This window comes from Natrix helvetica (genome assembly GCF_964273705.1).
Source record: "Natrix helvetica genome assembly, chromosome: 6".
Taxonomy (NCBI): Eukaryota; Metazoa; Chordata; class Lepidosauria; order Squamata; family Natricidae; genus Natrix; species Natrix helvetica.
Window position 1 is genome coordinate 648,799 of NC_138553.1, and position 26,590 is coordinate 675,388.

Here is a 26,590-nt window from a genome sequence, read left to right on the forward strand (position 1 = left end):
CGGAGCAGCAGCAGCCCCTGGAGCTGTCACCAGAAGCCCCATGGGCTCCCCATGGCTCTGCCTGCCCCCCTCCACTTCCTCTTCTGCTCTGTGTCCAGCTGGAATTCTGCCCCTGCCCCTTCTCCACCTGCTGAAACCCCTTCAGAGCCCTGAATTATTTTCAGCTCCAGCAGGATTTTCCCCCTTGCACTGCTTGAAACTCTGGTATTCCCCCCCCCCCCCCAATTCGTTCTGCTGGAGGCTTCCTCTCCAATCAGCTCCGTGAAGAGCCGCCACACAAGCTGGATCCCTGGGATCACCTTCCCGCTTGAAGGGATCCCTGGGATCTGGCTCAGAGTCACAGGATCCTCTTAACGTGGTCCCACACCTGGGACTCAGAGCCTGGTTTGTTTGAAGAAGAGCCAAAGGAGACTGAACGGGATCAGGTGGCAACAGCCGCGACTGTCAATCAGAAAAGACGTCTTGAGTTCCCAATCAGGGAATCTGATGGGTCCACAGCAGTACCTGCAACTCGGGCTGATCTCCCGGGGACAAGCAGCTCACCTGGGTGCCACCACCAGGCACGGCTTCCCCAGGAGCCAGCTCCCTCCAGGGGCAACCGCCAGGCAGCCGTGCCAAGGTGAACTCTGCCATGGGGGGTTGCGCTTCTTTGCCTTCCTCTGTAGCTTGGGGAGCAGCGGAACCGAGACCGCCTGGCTCCTCTAGGGGTGAGCAGCTCAGGGACCCCCCCCCAGCCACCCAGGTCAGCCTCTCAGGGGCCTCCCGTTGCTTCCTCTAAGGCAGGAGTCTCCAGATTGGGCCCCTTCAAGACTTGTGGATTTTAATTCTCAGAATTTCTCCCGGAGGTATTCTGGGCATTGAGGTCCACAAGCCTCAAAGCGACCCAGTTTGGGGACTCCTGCCCGAGAGGAACCCTAGCCCCCTCCCCTTTGAAAGGTTGTGGATTCTAACCAGGGTGGGGCATCCATCCCAGCCGCCTTCTTGGCTCTCTGGGCGGCTGACCTGAGGCTTTGCTGCTGGAGGTCCAGAGGGGCCGCCTGGAGCTGGCCTGGGCGAGCCAGAGAAGATCCCACCTACCTACAGACTTGGTCCGCGGGAGGCCTTTGCGGAGGGAGATGTGGGGCTTCTCCGGCCCTGTGTGGGTCGCCATCCCCTGGCGCTCGAAGAGGGACTGGAAGAGAAAGGAGACATGGCGAGTCCCACCTGCTCAGGCCGGAGCCCCTGCTCCCTCCCCTCCCCCCAACACTGGCCTGGGGGCAGGGAAGGGCCGCTCACCCCCAGGCAGTCCTCGACTTACAACACTTCACTCAGTGACTGTTGGAAGTTACAAAGGCACTGAAAAGAGTGACCTATGACCGTTGTAGCCTCCCTGTGGTCACCTGATCCAAATTCAGGGGCTTGGCAACTGGCACGTACTTACGACGGTCGCCTTCTCCCCCTTTGCAACTTTTGGACAAGCCACGTCCATGGGGAAGCAAGGTTCACTTAACAACCTTGTGACTAGCTTAACAACGGCAGGGGTTCACTTAACAACACTGGCAGGAAAGGTCGGAAAAAGGTTGCACAACTCCCTCAACTGTCTCACTTAGCAACAGATATGTTGGGCTCAATTGTGGTCGTAAGTCGAGGACTGCCTTGCTGGCATCAGCTGGGTTCAGCCAGGGGGCCTTGGGGAGGGTGGGCCTCCTTGTCCTGGCAGTTATGGCAAGGGGGCAGCACACAAGGGGCTCAGGGCAGCCAGCCTCAGGCGTCCCCACCCTGGAAGCCTCCAAGTGACCTCCTGGTCAGGACAAAGGTGCCACTTCTGCCCACAAGCAAGAGGGCAAGAGTCACGTTTGGGTAGGACTACAAAGCAACTTGGGTCTGCAGCTGCAATTGGGCTGCTGCTGCTGCTGCTGCTGTGCGGTCATTTGGCCGGCAACCATGGGGCTGCAGAGGAAATGAGTTTAGGCCCAGCTGGCCCGGGCAGGCCTTCCTCCCCTTCGTCCCGGGTGCAGCCTCCAGCCCAGCCCTCTCCCAGCCCTCTCACACTGATCTCTGCAGGGGTGATGCGACGGCTGGTCGGTCTCTGCTTCACGGTGGCTGCCCGGGAATCCGCCTCCACCAGGTCTGCTCTCAGCGAGGGCTCAGCCGCTGCCAAGATCTCGTCCAGCTTCTCTGCAAAGTCAGACACACCACAGGCAGTTAGCCCACCCGGCCCTCGCCCACCGTGGGCTCTGGGCTGTCCTGCAGAGTGGGGAGTGCCCGGGAGGCCCCGGGAACCTGGCAGCGGGAGGAGAACCTGGTGCCCCTGCCGCTGTGTCTCCTGAAAGCTCCTCAGAGATGGAGGGGGCACCAACGCCCTCCCCCCAAAGGCTCTGCAGGGCAGGAGCTCCCCAAACCTTCCCAACAGCCGAGGGGCCTCTTAGGCTGGTCCCAAAACCTGAAGGGTCCCCAGCGTCCTTGCAGCCGGAGGAGGCCAAGCGGCTCAGAAGGGAGAACTTCTCCACCTTCCCAGAAGATTCCTTGGACTTCGTCTTAAGACAGGGTGGGGAACGATGGACCTGTGCAGCAATTCCCAGAATTCCTCAACCAGCATGGGAGTCGAAGTCCACAAGTCACAAAGGGGCCACCATTCTGCCCCCCCCCCAGTTTCAACAGAACAAAGAGAAGTTTTGTTAGAGAAGAGAATCCTGACTTCCTGTTCCTGAAATGCTTTTCTTCCTGTCTTCCTGAAGGGTTTCTGTGCCCCTCCAAGCCTTTGGGCCTCCTCCCCTCCCTATTTGCCCTTGCCTTCTGCTGGGCAAGATCCACCCACTGAAGAGGCTTCCTCCCTGAGCAGCCCCTCACGGCCCCATCAGGCTCTCTGCCCTCCATTCCATCCCCAGGGCTGCCCCCCCTCCCCCCCCGGCTGGTTCTCTTCACACAACATAACTTAACCGGGGGAGTTGAGTCCAGTGGCTGAAGGGGTTTAGTGTGTTGGGGGATTCATGATTCCCTGCCGTGGGTTTACACAGAAAATTGAATTAATTCATTAACGAGGTTAAGTGTAGGTTGTACAAACTCAATCCATGACAATCCCCTAGGCGGCCAAAGCCTCTTGGGCCCAGAGCTCTGGGTTCCGGTCATCCGCCTTGCTGTAATGGCCAAGAAAGGCTTCCAATTCCTGGACATGGCTGGGCAGGAGACCTTTGGCCAGCTCTGACCTTCACTCCCTGTCTGGGATCCAACCGTCTTGGGCAGCGCCTGGTTTTCAGCCCACACGAAGCGTCAACTCAGCCATCATCTTTCAAGCAGGGAAGTTGAAAACAAGCCAGGGTGAAAAGCATCCAGGCTACAAGCTGTGAAGAGCCCAAGAAGCCTTGGCACCAATTGCTTTGTCCCAGAAGGCCGGTTCCTCCTGGGGAGCCGAATGGCTGCAGGAACCTTCACCCCTTGGGGTCTTCCAGGGAAAAGCACAAAGATCCTCACAGGTTTTCTGGCTTCTCTTCCGGACGGGGCGTTTGGCGTAATCTCCTGTCTCTGATTTTATCTGACAGGGGCTCCTCAGGCCAGACGGCTACCCAAAGCCAAGTGGTCATCACCTCCTTCCTGCCCGGTGGCTTCAGCTGAGCAGGCCCCTCACCCGGCAAGCTGACCCCCACCCAGAGGTTGGCCTGGACAAACTGGGGATGAACTTGTCTGATGCTGGTACAATTAGGAGCTGCTGCCCAGCCTGAAGCCTTGCTGAAGGCAGCCTGGAGAACAGGCAACCCTCGGAATGGGTGGTCCCAAAACATTTGCCCTCTTTCAGTGGGGTGGGTGGGAGCAGGACTCCTCTAGAACTGGATCTCCCACCCTGAAACCTCCCCAACGGCCCCCAACCAGCATTTCTGGGGTGATTCTGGCTCTCTTTGGACTCTGTACCTTTCTCCTCTCCCCTGCCCGCTGTGGGCATTGCCAGGCTTCCTGGGGGTGGGGGGTTGTCTTATCAGCGGGATGTGAGTAAAGGGGCATTTCACCCTTGCCCTGCCCAGCAGCCCCTTTGCAGGCATCCCACCCACTGGAGAAATGCTGTTGGGGCAGCGGTCTGGAGTGGGACTATTTGGGTGAATGAGGGGCACGTTTTGCAGAATAACAGTGTTGGAAGGGCCCTTGGAGGTCTTCTAGTCCAACCTGCTGCTCAGGCAAGAAGCTCTATACGATTCCACTCTCTTCTTAGAAACCTCCAGTGTTGGAGGCAAGTCGTTCCACCGGGGGGGATTGTTCTCACTGCCGGGCACTTTCCTCCGGTCCTTGTAGCCTCCAAGGTTTCTTCTCCTTCTCTCCTAGGAGGGCTGTTGCATGAGGGACCTGTCCGCCCTGCGGGATCCACCCGCCTCTCCCGGCTGCCAGATCCTTTGCCAGCTCTCCAGGCCAGGAGAGCCTCTTGGGAAGACTCTGCAGGACGAAGGCTTTGGGGCATCCTCCTTTCCTCCTTGCTGCTCCAGCTCCAGCGTCCCTCTTGTTCCCCTCGTCCATCCCCCCCACCCCCTGCTGGAAACGCCTGGACAGACGTCCCTGCGGAATGGTCTGTGTCCACCTCCATCCCGGCGTCCTCTCCTTTCTCCAGCTCAGGAAGAGCCTGCAAGGCCTCTGGTGCTCGGCGCTCTTCAAGAGCTCTGCCAGGCCAGGGACTGTCCTCTCTCTGCAAGCATCCGTGGGCGCCCCAACCCCCCCCCCTAAACCCCTGTCCTGCCGCTGAGAGGCGTCCTGTTGAAAGGCAGCCGCAAGGTCTCTCTCTCTCTCTCTCTCTCTCTCTCTGGTTCGGGGAAGCCTCCTGGACTCGAACGGCTGGGCTCATATAACTCAGTTCTCAACCTGGTCTTACAAAACACAATTGCTGGCTTCCCGACCTCTAAGACGTAACGTGGCTTAGTTTGGAGAGCCGAGTCACAGGCCCCCATGCAAAGGCTCCCACCGGCTGGACTGCAAACGACCTACTTGCATTGCAAGCAGATCATGGTTCCCTCGCGCTGCCCCTGATCAGAAAGTAGTGCCAGGGCTGATCCTCAGTCCCAGTCAGCAGAACAAGCAGCAGCGGAGGTGGCCTTGGCCTCTGGTCCCGGCACACTTCAGAAGTGGCACTGACCAATGGCCGAGGGGCCCCCTAGGTGGAACCTGATGGGCCATCCCTCAAGGACCATCTCCCCATCACCTGCCCCATCTATGCCAACTTGAACTTGACCGTTATGTCAGCATACAGCTGCCCTCTTGAACCAACAGGGTCTTGGCACCCATTCTCCATCCAACTTCACCCCACACAAGAGAGAAGGAATAGCTACAACCCCAAATGTAGTCTGGCCCCTCCCTGGGCAGCGGCACCAGCCAGGGGCCTTGGCTCTGGGCCGTAACAGGAGCTGCCCAAGTGGGCGAAGTCCAAGTGGGCGTTAAGTGGGCATCACTTATCAGCAAATATCATATCAGGGAAGCTGCTTTTAGTGAATGGAGGGGAAGCATAGACTCCAACAGCTGAAAAAACCCTGGAGGTCTTCTAGTCCAATCCCCTATCCAAGGTAGGATTGTCCCTACTCAATCTCCCGTGATGGAGCCCTCCCAACCTCTGGGGGCAAGTCACTCCAGCGACTGTTCTCACTGACAGGAATATCAGAAGAGTTGGAAGGGGCCTTGGAGGTCTTCTGGTCCAACCCCCTGCTTCACCAGGAGACCCTACACCATTTCAGACAAATGGCTGTCCCATCTCTTCTCAAAAGCCTCCTATGATGGAGCCCCCCCAACCTCTGGAGGCAGGTTGTTCCACTGACTAATTATTCTCACTGCCAGGAGACTCCTGCTTAGTTCCAGGTTGCTTCTCTCCTTGATTAGTTTCCACCTGTTGCTCTTGTCCTGCCCCCTGGTGCTTCGGACCCCCACTTCTCCCTGAAAGCCCCCCAGAGCTGCTATCCTGCACGCCCAGGTCCTTCTCTCTCTCTGTTAATCTAGAGCCACCCAACTCCCGCCACCATTCTGCCTGCATTCTGGACAGACATTTATCCAAGACGGCATAAAGGATGAAGGATGCCCTTAACCACTCATCAGGCGATTTGGTCTCCGGGACTGGGAGGAATCTCCAGGCGGTCCCCACAAAATAGCCAAGTTGTCCCTCTTGGTCAGAAGGAGGTAAAAGGCCGGGAGAGAGTGGGAGCCACTTGGTCTCCCCCTCCCAACCCCCAGGTCAGCTGGGAGAAGGTCCCTTGGGGCTTTCTTCGCCCATGGAGCTGCTCCCCCGGGCTTCCAAACCCTTCCCCAGAGTCCTTTCCTGTCCGTTTGTGAGACCCCTGCATGGCGATTGGAAATCCCTTCCCTCTTTTAAGAACCTCTAGAGAAAGTAAACACACAACCGAAGGACACTTCATCGCAGGCGCTTTTCTCAACCTTGGCAACGTTAAACTTGGTGGACTTCAATTCCCAGAATTCTGGGAATTGAAGTCCACCCAGCCTTAAGGGCACCATGTTTGAGAGGTTCACCCCATGGGTGGAGACCCTCCACCTGTGACCTTCCGGTCTTTTATAGACCCCTGAAAAGCATGTGAAGTTCTCTGGGAATTAATATCCAGCCTTTAAGTGCCGCAAGCCACTGCATCCATGTGGAAGGAGAGAGAGAGGGGGGAAGGGGCTCCTGGTGTCCCTGCATGGCACCGTCAGGGCTCGGAACATGTGGGGAACATCTGGAAGTGTGCCAAAGTCACCATTCCAGCAGGGGCCTCTGGGGACAGAGCCGCCAAGGGCCCGCTCCTTGCGCAGGTTGTAGAAGCCCCTTCTTCCCCAGTGGAGAGGGAGGGAGGGAGGGTGGCTGAGTGGGAGGGGCCGCCTGAACCCAGGGGACCCCAGTATGGGGAGTTGCACTCACCCCCTTTCCTCCTCCGCATCGAGGCTTGGAATCAAGAAACAAAGTACAAGACGTCAGTGGCAGATGGCACGGTTTCCTCCCCTGGGCTGCACCCCCTGCCTCTGCCAAGAGGAGACAGGGCCTGGGGTGAGGGTCTCCTCACAGGCAGGGTGGGGGGGTAGCATTCTGGGATGCAGCCCTGGACACCTTCCCCACAAGGCAGCCCTCGTGCCCCTCCCAGCCCCTTGCCCGGCATGCGTGCGCCCCCACAGCAGTGAGGCCTCTGAGTTTCCCTTGGCCCCCCCCCTGCCTATTTTCCTTCTTCTCCCCCTCTGTGGCCCCCAAGGAACCTGGGCTTCATCCCCGCTTCCTCCACTGGGGAGGGGGCAGTCAAGCCAATAGGAGCCTGGGACCACCTAGGAACCTCAGTAAAGACACTGGGAGGGTCTCAAGGGATGCCTTGGAGAATGGGGCACCAGGACGCCTCCCTGGGGAACGTTTAGTCTCTTTCCAGACCCCCCCCCTCCTCCTCCTCCCCCCATTGCCTGTCAGGGGTCCAGCCTCACCCCTGCCCCCGTCACTTGCACAACGCACTTTGCTGTCAGTGGAAACGGCAGGAAATGAAGAAGGATGCCAGCTGCCGTAAGAGGCGTCCTGGACCAAGAGGGGGGCTGCTGAGGTGCCTGGGATCAATCCAGGGGTCTTAGTGACCAGTGATCTTCACCCCTGTTGGAGAAGCCCACCTGCTTTCCAGAGGACAGCCTGTCCCCGACTGGGCTAATATCCTGGGAAGGAAGGAGGCAAGGGACCTGGGGGGCTTTTAGGGCCTTTTCAAGGCCCAAGTGGCTCTTCCAGGATCCGGGCTGCTCAACGAAAGGACCACGGGGGACGGAGCCACCGGAGGTTTTCCCAAACAGGGATGGTGGTGATGACCACAAGGAGCTGGCCCAACTGGGGGACTGGGCAGAGCTGAAGGAGAGCTAGGACTCCTCAACCGGGCTCTCCAGGAGAAGATCTCTCTAGGGGCAGGAGGTCAAGGCAACTGACCGTGGCTCTCCAAAGCCCCCTTTGCTGCCCAACCAACGGTGAAGAAAAGCTCCTAAGACCCCTGTCAACCTTTGCAGGAACCTCGCCTGATGCCCATCCAAGAATGCAAGACTTTGGGGGGCTGAGATCAGAGTGCCCCCACCCTCTGGGGAAAAGTCAGAGGTGGATGGGTGTCCCTTCCCGGAAGTTTCCCTCAAGCATGCTGGGTGACTCCGGCACGAGTTGCAGGATCCAAGTGGAGTCTGTCCCTGGATCAGAGAGATCATCTTCCAAGCTTTCAAATTTGTGCTGGACTCCAAAGCTTGGAAGAGCAAATCTCTGGTCTGGGTGACCGATTGGATCCTGCAACCCGCTTATCCTGGGACACGTAGATTTCACTCAGGAAGGGGTGTTCTTTGGGGTCCCCTTTCCACCAGCAGCCTTGCCCTTCTCTCGGGGAACATCCCTCAAGAACAGGGGAGGGGATCCACAGGGACTTTGGGCAGAAGGAGCCCCGATCCTGCTGGGAAACCTGGGCAGGGTCTGGAAAGGAGACTCTCAAGCCGGTGTTACCCAACTTGAGGATGCCTGGACTTCCACTCCCAGAATTCCACAGCCAGGAACACCTGACAGAGGAATTCTGGGAGTGGGTCCAGACAGCTCCCAAGGAGGAGGGATTGCCAGGGACATCTGGGCTCCAGGTGACCCAAAGGCAGAGGCTGCATGCAAGCTCAGCGGGGGTGGGGGTGAGCCGCTGAGCGATAACCAGGGCGGCCAAGCCTTTGCCAGGCAGGAGCGGCAGCTGTGCAGGGATAGAAGCCCCCCCCCCGGGGGGATAGAGGCGCTCAGTGAGGGACCGTGACCGGCACAGGCGGGGAAGGAAGGAAGGCGGGGTGGGGGGCTCCTTGCAGAAGCGGGGAAGGGCGTGGCGGGGGGGGGCACTTACCCAGCTCTTCCAGCTCGGCGGTCATGGACTTGGAGCGCAGGGTGAGGGTGGTGCTGGGCGCCCTCTTGGGCGGCGGCGGGGCTGCAAGGAAGAGAGAGGCCGTCTTGCAGCGCCTGTCCAGCGGCAGCAGCAGCAGCAGCTTGCGCGGGGCGGCCAGGGGCAGGTGGAGGGGCCGCTTCTTCTCCACCGCCTGCATCTCCTCGTACTCGCGGGACGAGGAGGAGTCGCACTGCTGCAGGATCTTGTTCAGGCTGCGCGTAGAGGCGAACTTCTTCATCGTCCCGCCGCCGCCGGACGGGCAGGGCAGGGCCGCCGCTCAGGAGGTGCCGGGCGGGGCGCCAGTTTGCCTCTGCCGGCCGGCCGAGGCTCAGCGGGCTGGGGGTCCCGCCGGCCGGCCCTCCCTCCTGCCCCGGCCGTAGCTCCGCCGAGCGCGCCCTCCCTCTGCCTGGCGGCTGCTCGTCTCTTCGCCCGAGCGATGCGGGCTCCACGCTCCCCGTTGCCATGGCAACCAGCCCGGCCGCTTCTCCGGCGCCGCCTGCGGCAAAGACCCCGCGCGGGGGAGGCCGGGGAGGGGCGGCCGGGGAAGCCCGCGGGGCAGCGGCGAGAGCGCGGGCCTCGGCAGAGAAGGGCGCTGGGGAGCTCCGGCCTGGGCGGGGGCCTCTCTGCCCATCGGGGCGGCTCAGCCGCCTCCGCCCGCGACCCCCGGGGGCTCTCCAGGCGCCGCGGCCGGGAGCCTGCGCGACCCTCCCCACCCCGCCTTCAGCCGCCACCCAACTGCGTCCATGGGGGGGCTGCTGTTGCTTCCCTCCCTCTGCTACGGGACCCCCCCCCCATCCCCTCCCTCCTCCCCAGGGCTTGCTTCAGCCCTAGGTCGTCCTCCTGGGGAGGCCTCTATGGCTCCCCCCAACACCCATAAAAATAGGCAGGAGACTCTCCCTTGCAAGGGAGGCAGCCCCTTTCTGCCAGCTTGTCCAGAGTGGGGCTCCAGGGCCCCGGCAGTGGCTGCCTTTCCTGGCCAAGGGCCCCCACCTAACCCCCCTCAGGGTGCTGGAAAGAGCCCAGATGCCTTCTGCAGCTTCCTGGCACACGCGGTGCCCGTCCTCTTGCGCCCGCTCCCCAAATAATCCCTTCCTGGTTGATCAGGGATGGCGCAGAGCCAAACTCCTGGTGAGGGAGGCATCCTTGCCCTCCGAGGACCTGCTTGGCACGGAGACCCCATGGCCAAGGCCTGCCCCCAGGCGCCCCATTCCCTGCCCTTGGTCCACACCCCTTCTCAGCCTCCAGCCCACCTTCCAGGGATACAGGCTGAAGATGCCCGTCTGACCGCCTGGCATCAGCACGGAAATAAAACCCGGTGGGCGTCCTTTGCATGGTTTTGAAAGCTGATGCTGGCACTGGGTAAGAACGACTGTCCACTTCGCTTTTGTATGTAATGCAAGGCTCCAAGATGTTCGTGACTTCCTCCTTTTGTCTAACATTGAATGAGGCTATTTTTGAGTTGCTTCTAACACGGTTCTCCTCTCTTATTTTGCAGCTCCTCTTTTGCCCTCTGAAGACATGGAGGAAGGGGATTCTGCCTCTTTTGACTTTCTGGCAATTGGGGACGGGGCAGCCGGGGTAAAATGCTACCACAACAGTTTCCCCCTCCCTTGGAGCGCCTCCCTTTCCTTTCCTCTCTGGGGTTTACAGCAATCCAGGCAATTTCACCCCCCCACCCCCCCAGTGAAAGGTTTCAGGGGCCTTTCAAGGGCAGAAACGCAGACTGAGCTGAGCTCAGAGTCCCTCTGCCTGCCTGGGTGTGGGGCAGGGGGAGCAGGAAGGGCTTCTGGTTGAGGGGACGACAAAGAGACTCCCTTCCAGCCACCCACTGATGATGCTAGTTGGGACCAGAGCATGAGCCCCCTCCCCAGCATTTGCCCCCTAGGCCAGCCCTGCAAGAGAGCGGGGTGCTTTCCTCCCTTGAGGAGCTGGGCCAGGGGCCGGGGAGCGAGAAGGTGCCCCTCCAGAAGGAGTCCAGACTTGTAGCTGGAGTGATGTGTGTGTGTGTTGAAGGGCTTGCAGAATTAACAAGGGGGCATTTTCCAGAAGAGAAGAAAGGAAGGCACCCGGAAGCCTCGCTTGGGCCTCATCCTGCCCTCTGCCAGGTTTCTTAGGATAAGAAGGGATGGCAGGAGAGAAGATAGAGGAAGCCCAGAATGACATCAGCAAGAAGGTGGCATCTGATCATTGGAAGAAGGTGACTTCCACCCTTCATCAGAGGGCAAAGGGGCCACGGGGCCACTTCCTGCCCTCTTGGGGTCCTTCAATTCCCACTCGGCAAAGAGTGACACCCCTCCCGCCCCCTTTATGTTCACCCAGAGAGACTCCAGAGCATCTTCCTCTTCAGGGGCTGCATTGAGCTCTGCGGGCTCCAGAAAGCTTCTTCTTCTTCTTCTTCTTCATAAGGAAAAAGGCCAAAGGGTGCAAGATGGCCACTGGATGCCTCCGATGGGGCTCTCGGGGCTTGGTCGCTTCCTTGCAGACGTTTCATGACCCAGCTAGGGAACCTCATCAGGGACAGAAGGGCTTTGCTGTCGCTCTTCTGCCTGAGATAACGTGGGCCGAGGGAGCATTTGTCAGCTCTCAGCCAGAGTGGAAAGGTCCCGCTCTCTTGACTGGGTGGCGCAAGGGTTGAAATGAGGAACTGCAGGCAAACTCTGCCCACAGCCCGGAGTTCGATCCTGAAGGGCTGGACCTTCCAAGGAGCATCCAGATGTGGGGGGGAATATGCAAATAACGCAGCCCCTGCAAACTGCCCAGAGGGTGACGTAAAGCAGCGTCTCTCTATGTGCTAAGTCTTAAGCCCCGCTGCTATTTTTGCCGTTGCCATGCTCCCGCCCCACGGGCGTCTCCCCTGAGCAAACGGGCCCTCCGAGTCTACCTTGGGCCAGGCCATGGGGCTAGGGGCCAGCTCTTGGTGGGCGATATTTCACCAGGGTTCTGCTTCCCGCACAGAGGCCTGGACAACTGACCACCAGGCTGGAGAAGAGAAGAGAATGGAGGCTGGGGAGGGCAAAGCACGGGGGGCAGGGGGCATGGAGCCCCCTCTTCCAAGCCCATGAGGGCAGCCGAGAGCCTGGAGGGAGGCTGGAAGCGAAGAGAGTGGGGGGTGGGCTGGGGGGGTCTGCTCCGCACTCACCTTTCTTCCGAACCACGTCTTCTGACTCTGCCTTGCGGCTGACCGAGACCACTTTCATCACCAGGTGGTTTCCCCCCTGGCGGATGAGCGAGACCACCTGCTTGTGCCCCACCTTCACCACGTTCACTCCGTTCACCTGTGTGGCAAGGAGAGAAGGGATGAGAGGAGGAGGGGCTGGCCCCATCTCCTGGGATCCCCCCACCTTTGCAGGCAACACCTGGCCACAGGTATCCCTCAGCACAGGCAGAAGCAGCACCAGGCCTCTGCTCCTCTCTGCTGCCCCCACGAGAGGCTGCTCAGGCGCCCCAGAGCACCCCAGGACCTCCCCCCCCCAGCTCTGCCTTCTCAGGGGGGGGGGCAACCCAATGGGGCTGGGCTTACGGCTCAGAACCAGTTCAGACAGTTCTGTTTCAGTTTCCAGCTGTTGAAACCATAAAGATCCACTTTAGCGAAGAATATTTAATGGCCCCAATAACCTGCAAACAAGCGTTCCAAGAAATCGCAGGAAGTGATTCAATATTGCACTATAATATTCCATTCATCCATTCAAGCAATGGAGAACAATTTTTGTTTTCTCTGAGCTGAAATAATGACGTATTTATATTCAGTTCGTTAAGTTTTTCTGGTGGGCAAAAAAAAAAAGGAAAGACAAAAGGGAAAGAAAAAGAAATTCACTCCCACGGTTTACTTTCAGTGACATGGTGGACGGAGGGCCTGGTTGGAAGAGTTTCCGGCTTTTTTGGGTGGCCCCACATGCCACCTGCACCCTCAAGGGGCAAGACGCCCCCGCCAGCCCTCCTGGCTGCTACTCATGGCCAGCGCCTTTTTCTACAACCGAGAGGAAACAATAGGGCAGGATCAGAATATAGAGTTATAAAACTAACAACTCTTCTAATTGGGCATTTCCTGGAGAAAACTGAGGCGTTTCACAACCCAACTAGGTAACATCAGCAGGGTCAGAAGGGAGAGGTTTTATTCTCTGTTTATAGATGGGTCCTTTGCCCTATCAGTGTTGGGGGGGGGCTTCTTGGGGGGCTCCCTGATTAGACTCTGGTTTACTGTTTGTCAGAGGTGGCACTTCCTTGACTGGGGCATAAACAGAGAGCAAACCCCACTCCATTCCCGCACTGATGATATAACCTACTTGGGTCATAAAACATCTGTAAGAAAACTGCCAAGATCAGAGGGTACCAAGAACCCCAGAGTTCTCCTCCTCCCCTCTAGCACTGACGATGTGACCCAGTTGGGTCATGAAAGGTCTGCCAGAAAACAACCCAGCTCAGAGTAGGAAGACCTCACAGTCCTCCTCCTCCTCTCTGCAACCCCCCCCCCCTTCCAGCTTTGATGACGTTACCTAGTTGGGTCATGAAACATCTGCAAGGAAAGCACCAAGCTCAGAGCACCCGTGGCCCTCAGTTGAACCCTCAGCTACAAATATTCCCCTTGATGGGTCCTCGGAGTCCGCCTGCCAGCTGACAGTCCCAGCCACAGGGACCCCTGCGTACCAAATGCACACGCTGGACCCAAGTGCAATGCGCCTGCAGCCCCTGCGCACCTGCCCCACTCCCTACGCAGGTGCACGGCCCCTGCGTGTGCCCTATCCCTGAGCATGCGCCCCCCCACACGTGTGTGCATGGTCCTGCACCCCCCCCTGCCCTTGTGCACGCACAGTAGAGACCTGGAGAGCAGGGGGATGGCAGGAGGTGAACGGGAGCAACGGCCGGCATGCCACCAGAGAGGGTGCTGTGTGCCACCTCTGGCATGCGTGCCCTAGGCCCACCATCACGGTCCTAGGTTGCCACTCAAGGGGCCCCTTTTGAAAGCTTCCTCTGAATGGGTGGCTGTGGTGGGAGAAAGGGCTGAAGGCCAGGGGGGCCGAGGAGGGGGCCGCATCAGGCTCTAACTCACAAAGGAAACCCTCTTTTCAAAGAACATTGCTTCCTCCTTTGATGCAGAGGGGAAATTGGGGGTGGGGGAGGAAGTAATCAAGGGCTGATTGAACAAACAAGAGGCACGTAACAGAGGACAAGGATCAGCCTGGCAACCTCACCCAAAATGCCATTTCGGAACCGGATCCAGTCCTAGAACCAAGGTTTGTCTCTCGGGAGGAGGAGGAGGAGGAGGAGGAGGAGGAGGAGAAAGAGGAGGAGGAGGAGGAGAGCCCATCTCTGCTCATCCCAAGTCGGCTGGTGGCCACAAACAGAAGCTGAAACCAATTAGTGGCTCCTGGGGAGCAGAGAGAGGGTGATGCTCAAGGAAGTGAGCCAAGGCGCCCGAGGACCAAGCCTCCTTCCCTTTCTGGCCAGTCCCTGGGCCACGGGAAATGGGGGGGGGGGAGAGCCCAGGCAACAGTGTAGAAGCGACTGGACAGCTGTTGGACTGGAACAGGACAGAGTTGGAAGGGACCTCGGAGGTCTTCTATTCCAGCCCCCTGCTTAGGCAGGAACCCCTAGAACGTTTCAGAAAAGTGACTGTCCAGTCTCCTCTTAAAGGCCTCTAGTGATGGAGCACCCACGACTTCTGGTGGCAAGCTGTTCCACTGGTTAATGGTCCTTCCTGTTAGGAAGTTTCTCCTTAATTCCAGGTTGTTTTTGTCAGCCAAATCTCTCTCCTCTGGGCCTTCTCCAGTCCTCCCGCCCTCCTGCTTAGCCTGGACCTGCCAGCTGTTGAGCTCTTTCAAAGGGGCGAGTTGAACCAGGGAATGGGCAGGGGAGGCCAAAGAAAAGGGGCCCCAGGTTCCAGTTTGAGATGTGCTGGGAAGATGCTAAGCGAAGAAGGGTGTGCATGGCAGGCAGGCAGGCTGGCATCCCTTCAACCGATGGAAGATGAGGAGGAGAGTTTATGAAATGCATTGGCAGTCCATCTCTGGCACTTTGGCCTCTGACCAAGGAGAATATTTGTAGCTCAGAGTTCCCGCGAGGATCCCTGGGGCTCTCTGAGCTTGGGGGTTTTCTTACAGACGTTTCATGACCAGCCTAGAGAACACCATCAGTGCTGAGCAAGAAACGTCTGCAGGAAAACCACAAGCTCAGAGGGCATCAAAGCCCCCTCCTCCTCCTCCTCTCCACAAACCCCACTCCTTCCTAGCACTGATGACGTTCCCTAGGCGGGTCATGAAACATCTGCAAGAAAACCCCCAAGCTCAGAGAGTGCTAAGGACCCTTCACTTCCGCACCTTGGTGCTTATCTCAAGGCCATGAGACTTCTGGGCACTTTCTGGCTCTGGGTGCCACTTTTCCAAAAGCCCTTGGCAGCCTTTTAGCTGACTGTCAAGTTGACCCCTTCCCCCTGAGGTCCCCCAGTGACAATCCAGCTTGGGGGGGGCACCTTCTCCAACCCCGGGGCCTTGCAATGGCTGCCTCCCTCGGCAGCAGCTTCTGCTAATGACACGCCTCGCTTTAATTTTTCTCAAGGAAATGAAACATTGGTTCAAAATAGAAATGGTTCCTTCAATGTGCTGAATGTCATTTCTCCTCGCATTGTGGCAAAAATAACTGCTTTTGCGCATTGGAAAGAAAAAAAAAAAGAAATATTTCCAGCAGCAGCTTCCAAAGAAAAAAAGAAAAGAAAAAAAAGGCCTTTTTAAATCCAAAGGTCTGATCTGAAAGAGGTTTAATCGAGCTAACCTAGGCCAACCCAACATCTGCTGGGGATGATGGGAACTGGAGTCGCCATCCTTCAAGCCCCCGGAGGCTGCCTTGCAGAAGGCTGCCAGTGGGATGCATCCCTCTAGGAGGAGCAGGGGCTGCACAGCCTCCACCACCCAGAAGAATACCTTGCCCTGTCCGAAGGTCCAAAAGTCCAAAGGTCCGAAGGCCAACCTTTTCCAGCCTCTGGCCCCAGCCAAGAAGGATTCACACACATGGGAAAAGCTGGCTCAGTTTCCTCTTGGTTGACTCTGACTTCTGTCCTTCTGAGGTGGGGTAAATAAGGACCAGGGGCTGACTCTATAAACCACTTAGAGAGGGCTGGAAAGCACTGGGAAGCGGTATATAAGTCTAAGCGCTATAGCTATTGTCCTGTGTCCAGATCTCACTCTGACCAGGCAGTCCAGGCAAGATCCAAGGACGTTTGTCCTCCAGCTGTTGGAATTACCATCCACCTGCTTCCAAGCCATCCCGTCCTCTCCTGCGAGAGCTCTGTAGGGCAATAGGTTTACACCAAGGGAGTCCAATCTTGGCAACTTGAAGACTCAAGGACTTCAACTCCCAGAATTCGCCAGCCAGTCATGGCTGACCAGGCAGTGAGGACAGATACAGATTCATAGAGTTGGAAGGGACTTTGGAGGTCATCTAGTCCAACCCCCCCGCCCAAGCAGGAGACCCTACACCGTTTCTGACGGAAGGCAGTCCAGTCTCTCCAGTGATGAAGCTCCCACAACTTCCAAAGGGAACTTCTGTTCCACTGGTTGATTGCTCTCCCTGTCAGAAAATTCCTCCTCATTTCCAGGTTGAATCTCTCCTGGTTCAGTTTCCATCTGTTATTCCTTGTCTGGCCTTCAGGGGCTTGGGAGAATAGCTTGACTCCCTTCCTCCTCTCTGGGGCAGCCCCTCAAATATTGGAAGATTCTATCCTGTCTCCCCTGGTCCTTCTCTTCCCTAGACTAGCCAGGCCCAGTTCCTGCAACCATTCATTGGATGTTTGCGCCTCCAGTCCCCTCATCATCCTGGTTGCTCTTCTCTGCACTTTTTCCAGAGCCTCAGCATCTTTTTTATAGTGTGGCGACCAAAACTGGATGCAGGACTCTAGGTGTGGCCTTATTAGGGCTTCATGGAGTGGGATTAGTCCCTCCCTTCTTGATTGCATCCCTCTGTCAATTCAAGTTAGGATTGCATTGGCTTTTTTGGCTGCAGCCACACACGGCTGGCTCCTCTTTAGCTGGTTCTCCAACCAGCTCAGAATAGGAAGTAGAATCCCTCTGATCAATCCTATCTAAAAAGCTGTCAATTAATTGATGGCATGCATTAATTCCTGACTCTTAAGTCACCCCACAGGTTTTCTCCATGATGTTCTGTTCCTACCTTGGCCCTCTGCCTCTTCCCAGGGTGCCCTGATTGCCAGCTGTCTTCTGCTCCAATTTTCTTAGCATAACATCTCAATGTCCTCATGGGAAACTTACATGCAGCTGCTCTTCTTCTTCTTCTTCTTCTTCTTCTTCTTCTTCTCTTCTTCTTCTTCTTCTTCTTCTTCTTCTTCTTCTTCTTCTTCTTCTTCTTCTTCTTCTTCTTCTTCTTCTTCTTCCTTCTTCTTCTCCTCCTCCTCCTCCTCCTCCCCCTCCTCTTCAGAGTTTCCAGTTTGTTCTGATATCCAGTTTGCATTCTCCTTTCCACATCCATCCATTTAATGACTCCTTAAGTTCATGAAGCTCTCCTTGAAAGAGGTGGGCAGATGTTCCGAGGCTATGTTGTAGAACCTCTGACAGCTGGAAAGTCCAGCTGTTCCAAGCAGAGGATTCTGATTCATGGCTCTTGTACTCTGGCACTGCACTGAATCTCTCTTCCTTTTGACTAGTCCTTCTCTCTGTTTCCACCAGGAACCTGCGTCCTTTGGCCCAAGGCACCCTTAGAGGTTTGCAGACCGCCCTCCTCGCCTCTTTCTCTTGGGCAGGCTCCACCTCCAGCTCCTTTAAGGCTTCCTTGCAGGGTTGGTGTTCACTGATCATCCCGGAAGCTCTTGCTACGTCACTCTTGAAGTCCGGTGCCCTGAAGGGACGACGAGTGACTGGACCATCTCAAAATGCAAGGGAACCATCGGCCGCCCCTGGTCTGGCTGGGAGGCTTCTGCTAATTGCACTGGGTTTCTCAGCTGCCTTGCCTGCAGTTGGACTGGGCTTCTCCTACAGCAGAGGTCTCCAATCTTGGCAACTTTAAGGCTTGTGAACTTCAACTCCCAGAATTCTCCAGCCAGTTGAAGGCCACAAGTCTTAAAGTTGCCAAGTTTGGAGACCCCTGTCCTACAGCCTTCTCACAAGGCAGGTCTTCCCCATCCTATCTTGAGAGAGGACCCCTATTCACAGAGCACAGATCAATGCTGCAATGCCCTCCAGCCTGAAGAAACGGTAGCCAGCTTCAACTGCCTCGCCTCCTCAACCCCCCCCCCCCCGCCTTCTGCTGCTTCTGGCAGAGCCAGAGCGTGCCATGAGTCACAGCCTGCGCGGTGGAGAAGGCAGCAGCCACAGGTCCAAGAATCGGTTTGGGACTGTTCCACACTTGGTGTGACATCCAGGGAACGTACTTCTTTCCAAACATGTTGGGGAGCCTCGCCAGGCAGGGAGGAGGTCTGAAGCAGGGAATTAGCCTGGATCCAGGAGACACACATTCACACAAGCTCTGTGGACCCTGATCTCTCTCTGCTCCCTGGGCAGATTCCTTTACAGTAGGCAGAATAGAATAAAATAGTTAGCTTGTGGATCCGGTTGCTTGTGCCGGACAACACGCCAGCATGACAAAATGCAGCCATTCCAGCCAGACACACATACACATAGAGGATTCAATCTCCACAGATGTCAAGTTGGCCTTAAGAGGCAGCGCATTGGCCCATAGCCCTGAGAGGCTGGAGGAAGGGCACATGTATCAGCAGAGATGGCTCCAGGTGGCCCATGGGAACTATCCCAGCCGACTGATGTAGGTCCGGAGACAGCCCCAAATATTTGCCATCAGCCGAGATAATCTGCCTCGTCCTGAACCAACCAGGACCCCCCCCTTTCCCTCTTTCCATCCAGGTAAAAGAAAAGGAATCCGGGTGCGTTTGACCCCCGCTAGTCACTGCTGACTCTAAGGAGTGCTGCTCAGCTGTTTCAAGGCCAGAGCCAGTGCTGTCCGAAGGCGTCTCCTTGGTCATGTGGACACGGAGGGCTCTTTCCTTTCCCCTTTCACCCAGCAGTACTTTATATATGGATGTGAAGGTCATCCTATACTGACCAGCAGGACAAAGGAGACCAGAGCCTCTCGAGGCCACCAGTTGTTGTTCCTCCTCCTCCTCCTCCCACTGAGCCCAAATCTGCTTTCCGGCTCCTTCTATTGGTTAGTTCGACTCCCCCGTGGAAGATCCTGGGGACGGCCTTGAAGGAAATGCGTGGCAGCCCTTGGGGAGACATAAACTTCGCCCAGGAACGCAGGAAAGGGTGAGGAAGGAGCTCAAGATTGATTTTCTTTGGAAGGGAAACAAACGGGTTTCAGGATTTTGTTACAGTAGTCCTCGACTTACGACCACAATTTTGAGCCCAAAATTTCTGTTCCTAAGTGAGAAATTTGTTGTGGGCTTTGCCCATTTTATGACCTTCCTTGCCACGGTTCTTAAGTGAATCACTACAATTGTTAAGTGAACTCAGCTTCCCTTTGCTGGTCAGAAGGTCACAAAAGGGGACTACGTGACCCCTGGACACTGCAACCGTCATAAATACGAGCCAGATGCCATGAATTTTGTTCACCTGACCAGGGAGATGCAGCAACGGTCGTAAGTTTGAAAAACGGTCCCAAGCTCCTTTTTTTTAGTGGAGTTGTAACTTTGAATGGTCACTCAATTAACTGTTGTAAGTCAAGGACTGCCTGTATTGTGTGTCAACGGCGTCTCTTATGGAGTCTTATGGAAAGATGTGGAGAGGAAGGGAAGGCCCAGGAAGGCCCGGGCCCTTCCTCTCCAGCGCTGCTGGGCACGTGGGGAGGGGGGCACAGAGCGAGGCAACAGCTGAACCTGGCGGGAAAGAAGGGCGCATTCTTTTGCACAACGCCACCCCAACACGTCCGAGGGACCAAAAGGTTGGATGCCCCCAGTGGTCACCGCAGGGGATGCCCGGCCAGTCGAAGGACGGAGGGGCACCAGTGGAGAACTTCCCTGCCTGCCTGGGTTAACCCTCAGGTGACAAGGTATCTGAGGCTGAGTTTTAAAAGCTGCCATAACCATCCCAGAAGGAGCCAACCAGGAGTTTGTGGTAGTGGCGAAATTCCATTTTTTTTACTACTGGCTCTGTGGGTGTGGCTTGGTGGGCGTGGCCTGGTGGGCGTGGCAGGGGGAGGATACTGCAAAATCCCCCTTCCCTCCCCACTCTGGGGCCGGCCAGAGGCGGCATTTGCCGGTTCTCTGAACTACTCAGAATTTCCGCTACCGGTTCTCCAGAACCTGTCAGAAGCTGCTGGATTTCATCCCCTGGTTTGTGGCCCTGGAGAGATGAGAGTCCGTTTCCCCCGTCAGACGTCTCCTTCTCCATCACCCTCTTGTCCTCAAGCTGATACCTGACATCGTGGAAGCAGAAGCCCGAATGCCCCATTCCCAGCTGTGGGGAGACGGTCTTGGGAGGATTGCTGCTCCTTGCACAAGGTGGCCCTCAACTGGCCCCTCCCTTCCCAACGCTGCTCGGTCTCCCCTCCCCCCCAGCCCTGCCATGGCCTCACCTCAATCAGGAAGTCCCCTGTGCGCAGTCCCGCTCTCCACGCCACACCCTCCACATCCACCGATTCCAGGTACTGCAGCGCCGGGAAAGCTGGCGTTGGGGTGAACTCCTCGATTGGGGTTTCCGCTGAGAGGAGGAGGAAGGAAGGAAGGAAGGAAAGTCCGGATCAGAAGGAGGGAGAGCCTCTTTGCATGGCTGAGGTGGAACAGGCGGCTTCTGGCTGCCCGTAATTCCAGCCCATTGGCCCCACTGCCGGGTCCCCACGGCCTTCGGCCTGCAGCCTGGGACACCTGAGATGTGGGGGAACCTAGTCCAGAGTCACAGGGGGGAGGGCGTCATAGGTGGGAGGGGCTCTTTCCCAGGGGTCAGAGAGAAAGCAGAGCTTGGAACGTCTGGTGGGCAGGAAGTGAGCAAGTCGGACCCTCCCTAGCAGTTCACAGAGCAAGTCTATAGTTATTGGAGATGCTCGCTTTGCTCCGGCAAGATTCTGTCTCACAGGTGAACGACAGTAAAGGGGCTGCCCAGAAGTCACTCCTTGTGTCGTTTTTGGTTCTACCAGCCGGACAAGAAAGGTTTGCTATACACAAAGTCCTTGACTTTTGACTACAATTCAGCTCAGCATTTCTGTTGCTAAGCAAGAGTTGTTGAGTGAGTTTTGCCCTATTTTACAACCTTTCTAGCCACAATTGTAAAGTGAATCACTACAGTTTCTCTCAATCAACCAGAATAGAATTGGAAGGGACTTTGGAGGTCTTCTAGCCCAACCCCACTAAGTTACTAACACGGTTGTTAAGTGAATCCAGCTTTGCTTGCAAGAAGGTTACAAAAAGGGATCATATGACATTGGGCCACTGCGACCGTCATAAATATGAACCAGTTCTCAGGCGTCTGAATTTTGATCAGGTGACCAAGAAGATGCTGCAGCGGTCGTAAGGGTGAAAAATGTCACTTTTTCCAGCGGTTGTAACTGTGAATGGTCACTAAATGAATGGTTCAAAGTTGAGGACTACCGTAGTTCGATTCCCTAGTAAGCAACACCCCTCCATGCTAAGACGCTTTTCCACAGTAAAATCCAGAATAATTTATTTAGCCTCCTTGAGGCAACAAATGCTGGAACCTGCCAGATCAGGGAAGAACTGAATCCAAATGTCAATCAAAGAAGGTTCTTGTTCAATGAAAAATCTTGACTCCCACGAAGTCGTCTTAGATTCACTGCAAGCAAAAGCAGAATTTTGGCAATTTGGTGTATGCGCACCCACTCATCGGTAAGTACTTGAAGTTGGGACTCTAATCCTTCCTATCAATCTCCATGGATGGAAACCAGTTCAGGAGAATTACTGGGACATTTTGGATGAGGAGCTAATGAAAGGCCTAAACATAAACAAACCAAAAAGGAAGAAAAATAGCTTATGAAGCTGCACCAAGAACTCTCCAATAAACGGAGAAACCAAAAGGACAAGTTTAAAAAAAATGGAAAGAGGACAGATGATAACAATGAGGATGAGGAAAGGAGGATATCAAGGAAGGTGCCAAGGCTGCAAGGGGGGGGGGCTAGGAAGACCAAGGCCGGGAAGCAGTTAAGCCTTCCACAAATGCCCAGGAGGGGTTTGTGGGGGGAAGAAGAAGCGGCGGGGGGGGGGGGGGGAGAACCACAGCCAAGTTCCCTGGCTGGAGAAGATGGCAAGACGTTGATGGGCAACAGGAGAAGACCAACTGCTTCATTCCTATTCTGCACCTGCCTTTATTTTTTTGCAAAAAAGTGGTCCGCTCTGTCAGAAGGTACACTCTATGGGGCAGGAGGGGCAAGGAAGTGGTCAGGAAATGCCCAGCAGCTTGGAATGGTTCCAGCCCACCAGGGCCAGGTGGATCACATCCCAGGATGCTAAAGGATTTGGCAGATGCAATCCTCACAACCACCAATGGGCATCTTTGGGAGTACTAGGGGAGGACAAGAAGGGCGGAGAAGAATTCAGATGGATCCAATCTTTAAAAGGGGAGGGGGCGTAAACTCTGGGAAGCTACAGCTTGATGTGAACACTCAAAAAGAGATTTCAAATGACACTCAAGTGAGCTTAGAAAGATACCAGGCCGTTAAGTCAACCTGGGTTTGTTTAAAAACAGGTCGTGCTAGAGAAATCTAGCCTCATTTTTTATAAGTTGGAAAGTGGGATGGATGGTCCTGCTACAAGGTCCTAAGCGTTGCTGAGGGCAGGTGATTGGACAATGGTGCTCGACGCGTGGTCCTTCGTCTACATGGAGAGAGAGGTAGATGGTGGGGCTCCCTCAGAGCTCTGCCCTGGTCTCTACATAGTAGAGCATAGTAGGAGTGTCCAACCTTGGCAACTTTAAGACCTATGGACTTCAACTCATGCCAGCATGCTGCCTGGGGAATTCTGAAGTCCACAAGTCTTTACGCTGCCAAGGTTGGACACTCCTGGGTAAAAATACTCAGCCTTGGCGCAGTCCTTTGCCAACCTGGAGCCCACCACCTTCACCTGTTCTGAGCGGGCTGTGCTTTGCTGACTTGGAGAGACATTTTTCATGAGGACATTGAGATGTTCTGGGATCCCCGTTTTCTGAGCACTTTCCACAGCTTGACATAATCGACACAATCAAAGGCTTTTCTCTCATCATTGAAGCACATCCTGATTTCTTTTTAAATATTCTTTGGCTTTTTCAATTATCCAGCACGCCTCAGCAATAAAGTTCTTTGATCTTTTCTAAGGCCAGTCTGAACATCTGGTGATGCCCCTTTTCATGGAGGGCTCCAATCTCTTCGGTTGAGCCTGCACCTTATTTTGCAGGCCTTTGAAATGAAGGTTGGTGTACAAAAGTTTGCAGAGTCTGTAGTTTGTAGGCTGACTTCTTCCAACGGGCCAATGAACCCCTGGGCTGTTCTCCAGGTGTGGTGGCATGGTTTGCTTGGAACCGTGACTGATTCCCCCCCGTATTGCTTGCCGTATTTCATCATCCGTTCCTATGGATTTCTGACTCAGACTCTGGGTTTCCTTGGGGCTCTCTCGGTTGCTCCTTGCAGGCATTTCATGGGCCAAGTGGGCACTGATGACGTTTCCTAGTTGGGTAATGGGTTGATCTAATTTAACTCCCTATTGTTGGAGTGTTGATTTAATGTCACCTTCTAGAACTACAGGTTCTTACAAGTACGGAATGTCTTTTAAGATAACCTGGATGTTGACATCTCTACAGTGTTTCAGTATACTCCTATCTTCTTTTCGTCTTGTTTAATTTGGTTATTTTTATTTATTTTATTTATTGAAAAAATATGTATTTGCCCAGCTCACACATAAGTGACTTCAAACGGCTGACGTTTAACATTTAACATACCAATGAGAGGTTGGAATCTCCTTCTGAGTTCAGAGATCTTTTGAAAGACCTTCCTTAGTTTTTGGAGTCTTTGGTGCTCTCTGAGCTTGGGGGTTTCCTGTCAGATGCTTCCAGTGGTCAAATTCATTTTCTTTTACTACCAGTTCTGTGGGCGTGGCCTGGTGGGCGTGGCAGGGGAAGGATACTGCAAAATCCCCATTCCCTCCCCACTCTGGGGCCAGCCAGAGGTGGCATTTGCCGGTTCTCCAAATTACTCAAAATTTCCACTACCGGTTCTCCAGAACCTGTCAGAACCTGCTGAATTTCACCCCTGGATGCTTCATGACCCAACTAGGTAACGTCATCTGTGCTTAGAAGCCTTTTAGCACAAACCTTCTAGCACTGATGATGTTCCCTAGTTGGGGCATGAAACGTCTGCCAGAAAACCACCAGTCTCAAGAGAGCCCCAAGGGCCCCAATCCACAAATGTTATCTTCTACCATTTTCTTGTCCCCCCCCCCAGGCCTTTTTCCTTCAATTTCCTTACAGATGTTGTAATGGTGCTTTTTTTGTCTGAAGCTCCGTGTTCCTTGGTCTTTCTTTGGCTTCTCTTCTTGGCAATTTCCACGGATTATTTTGACATCTGGCTTCCTTTCTTCTGTCCCTTCATTTTTGGCAGCCTGTTTTCACCTTCATCCTTCAGGACTTAAGTTCATGACGCAATGCCTCTGGATCTTTGTTGATGAGGATGAGACTCCAAAGCTGCTCTTGATGTTCTCCTCAAAAATGGTAGGTATGCGCTCAAAACCATGTTTCCTCCTCCTCCTCCTCCTCCTCCTCCTTTAGCTTAGCCTGGGCCTCGCACACCAGCAGTTTGTGCTCTGTTCCAGGGCGAGGAGCTGTCCCTGCCTTTGACGCTGCGATGAGCTCCTCCGTCTCTGCCGAGTAGCAATACAGTCCACGTGACTTCTATTTCCCCCCATGCAGGGAGGTCCATCTGTTTTGGTGGCGTTTTTCAGTTATTTGAAGGCAGGATTAGCTATCCCAAATAGAGCCACCTTGCATCAATATGGGTGCCATACAAATTCAATACATAAAGAAACAAGGCAGAAGTTGCAAGATGGTTTCCTACTTCCGAAGCCATTCCATCTGTTTTCCTCCTCCTTCCTCTTCCCAATCTTGGCATTCCGGTCCCCAGTCAGAAACAGCCCATTTTGCTCACAGGCTCTGCTGATGCCAACTGAACTTGCTTGTGAAATTCACCAACTGCCCCTCAAACACACAAACCTTCTGGACTCAAAGTGACCTTTATTAGGAGGGCCAGCAGCCCCGGCAAAACGTTTCTCTCTCAACACATCATCGATTCATCTCCGCCCCCTGCCTTTTCTCCCCAGAGTTTGGGTGGGGCTTCGCTAGCCGTGATGACACTTCTGTCCTGAGGACTGGCCCACAGATTTCCACTGCTCTCCTCTCCTCTGCTTTCTGCACATCCACGTGTCAGGCACTGGACCCAGCTCCTCCTCCTCTTCCTTATCAGCTACCTCCAGACCTGGGGGCTATTGACCCTCCATCTAAGGGCTGACGGGCGGCCCATATTCCGGCTCTGTCTCTCTCTCTGACAGCTCCATTCCCTCTCCCCCCTCAGACCTCACATGCTGCCTCAGACCTCACATGCTTCCCTGGAGGGGCCAACAGCCACACCACCAACGTTCTCTCATTCTTCCGCATTGGTGGGTGGAGCATAAAACTTTGAATAATCATTGTACCCCAAAGTCTCGCTGCTGTTATTTGATCACCTTATCACCACGTGCTGTTCTTGCCACACCCTTTCTGAGGATGCCCCTCCTTCCTTTTCCACGTTATGGGTAATAAACGGTGTGATCTTATGGAAGTCTCCCGTCCCCACTGACTCTCCATTCACCAGGCTCAAAGGGATCTGGGTGGTCATCTAGTCCAATCCCTTGCCCAAGGCAGGAGTCCTTCTACCATCCCAGGCAAATGCTTCTCCAATCTTTTCTGGAAGAGCTCCAATGATGGAGCACCCACCACTCCAGGGGGAGGAAAGCTCTTCCATTTAATCGTTATCACCGCCAGGAAATTCCTCCTAATTTCCAGGTTGAGTCCCCTCTGATGAGCTTCCACCTCCTTAAAACCCAAATTGTTCCTATATTCCTCAACCGGACATGTTCAAAGAGCTCCCAGCATTTTGTCCCTCACCTCTGGACCTTGTCAGTTTGTCCTTCTTCTGTCTGAAATGGATGGCCTAAACCTGGAGATCTGAATGGAATAGGTCTCCCCCACCCGCCTAGAATGGCATTAGCCTTTTAAGAAGCCGCATCACAAGTGAGGATCCTCAATTGCAAACCACACCCACAATCCCATCCCATCCTGGATAGCCATCCTCTAGCCAGGGCTCTCCAACAGGCTGGCTGAGGAATCCTGGGAGTTGAAGTCCACAAGTCTTAAAGTAGCCAAGGTTAGAGACCCTGTTCTAGGCAACTCCCAGAAGGCCACCGAGGGCTTCCTTGCTGGGTCTTCCCTCTTCAGTGCCTCCACCCAATGTTTCTCTTCCACTTCTACCAGCCAGGTTCTTCTGCCCTCTTTCCCTTGTTCTTCTTGGCTCTCTGCTCAGCAGACACGTTTACCTGGGGGAGCAGGTGGGAAGTAAGCAAGCCAAGGACCTTTCCTGAAAGACTGACAAGTGCACCAGCTGACTCTTCCATTCTTTCTGCTGAAAAGCATGAAACCATGCATCAAGAACTGGATCTCCTGCACCTGAGCCTCAGGTATTAATTCTCTATCAGCACCAGGGAAACAATCTGTTCTGGCCATGCTTGGGACCAAGTAAATCTTGTGGTATGGAAGATCCCGTGATTCCCCCGGAAGACAAAGCCACAATCA

The 26,590-nt window shown here is 55.2% G+C and overlaps 2 protein-coding genes across 7 annotated transcripts in view; one reads left to right on the forward strand and one right to left on the reverse strand.

The window, feature by feature from the left end:
- LOC309394511 (nucleoside diphosphate kinase 6-like) overlaps positions 1 to 26,590 on the forward strand; it is a 435,625-nt gene that overhangs the window by 89,829 nt on the left and 319,206 nt on the right. The gene's annotated exons all lie outside the window — the stretch shown is intronic.
- SHANK3 (SH3 and multiple ankyrin repeat domains 3) overlaps positions 1 to 26,590 on the reverse strand; it is a 241,380-nt gene that overhangs the window by 21,525 nt on the left and 193,265 nt on the right. For 4 of the 6 annotated variants that reach the window (XM_081957742.1, XM_081957743.1, XM_081957746.1 and 1 more), the window contains exons 16-21: positions 20,367 to 20,491; positions 11,977 to 12,112; positions 8,799 to 8,879; positions 6,848 to 6,871; positions 2,030 to 2,157; positions 1,078 to 1,171 (exon numbers count right to left, since the gene is read on the reverse strand). In XM_081957742.1, the coding sequence (XP_081813868.1) occupies positions 1,078 to 1,171; positions 2,030 to 2,157; positions 6,848 to 6,871; positions 8,799 to 8,879; positions 11,977 to 12,112; positions 20,367 to 20,491 (588 nt within the window). The remainder of the gene's footprint in view (positions 1 to 1,077; positions 1,172 to 2,029; positions 2,158 to 6,847; positions 6,872 to 8,798; positions 8,880 to 11,976; positions 12,113 to 20,366; positions 20,492 to 26,590) is intronic. The other 2 variants (XM_081957744.1, XM_081957745.1) reach the window with 2 other exon arrangements.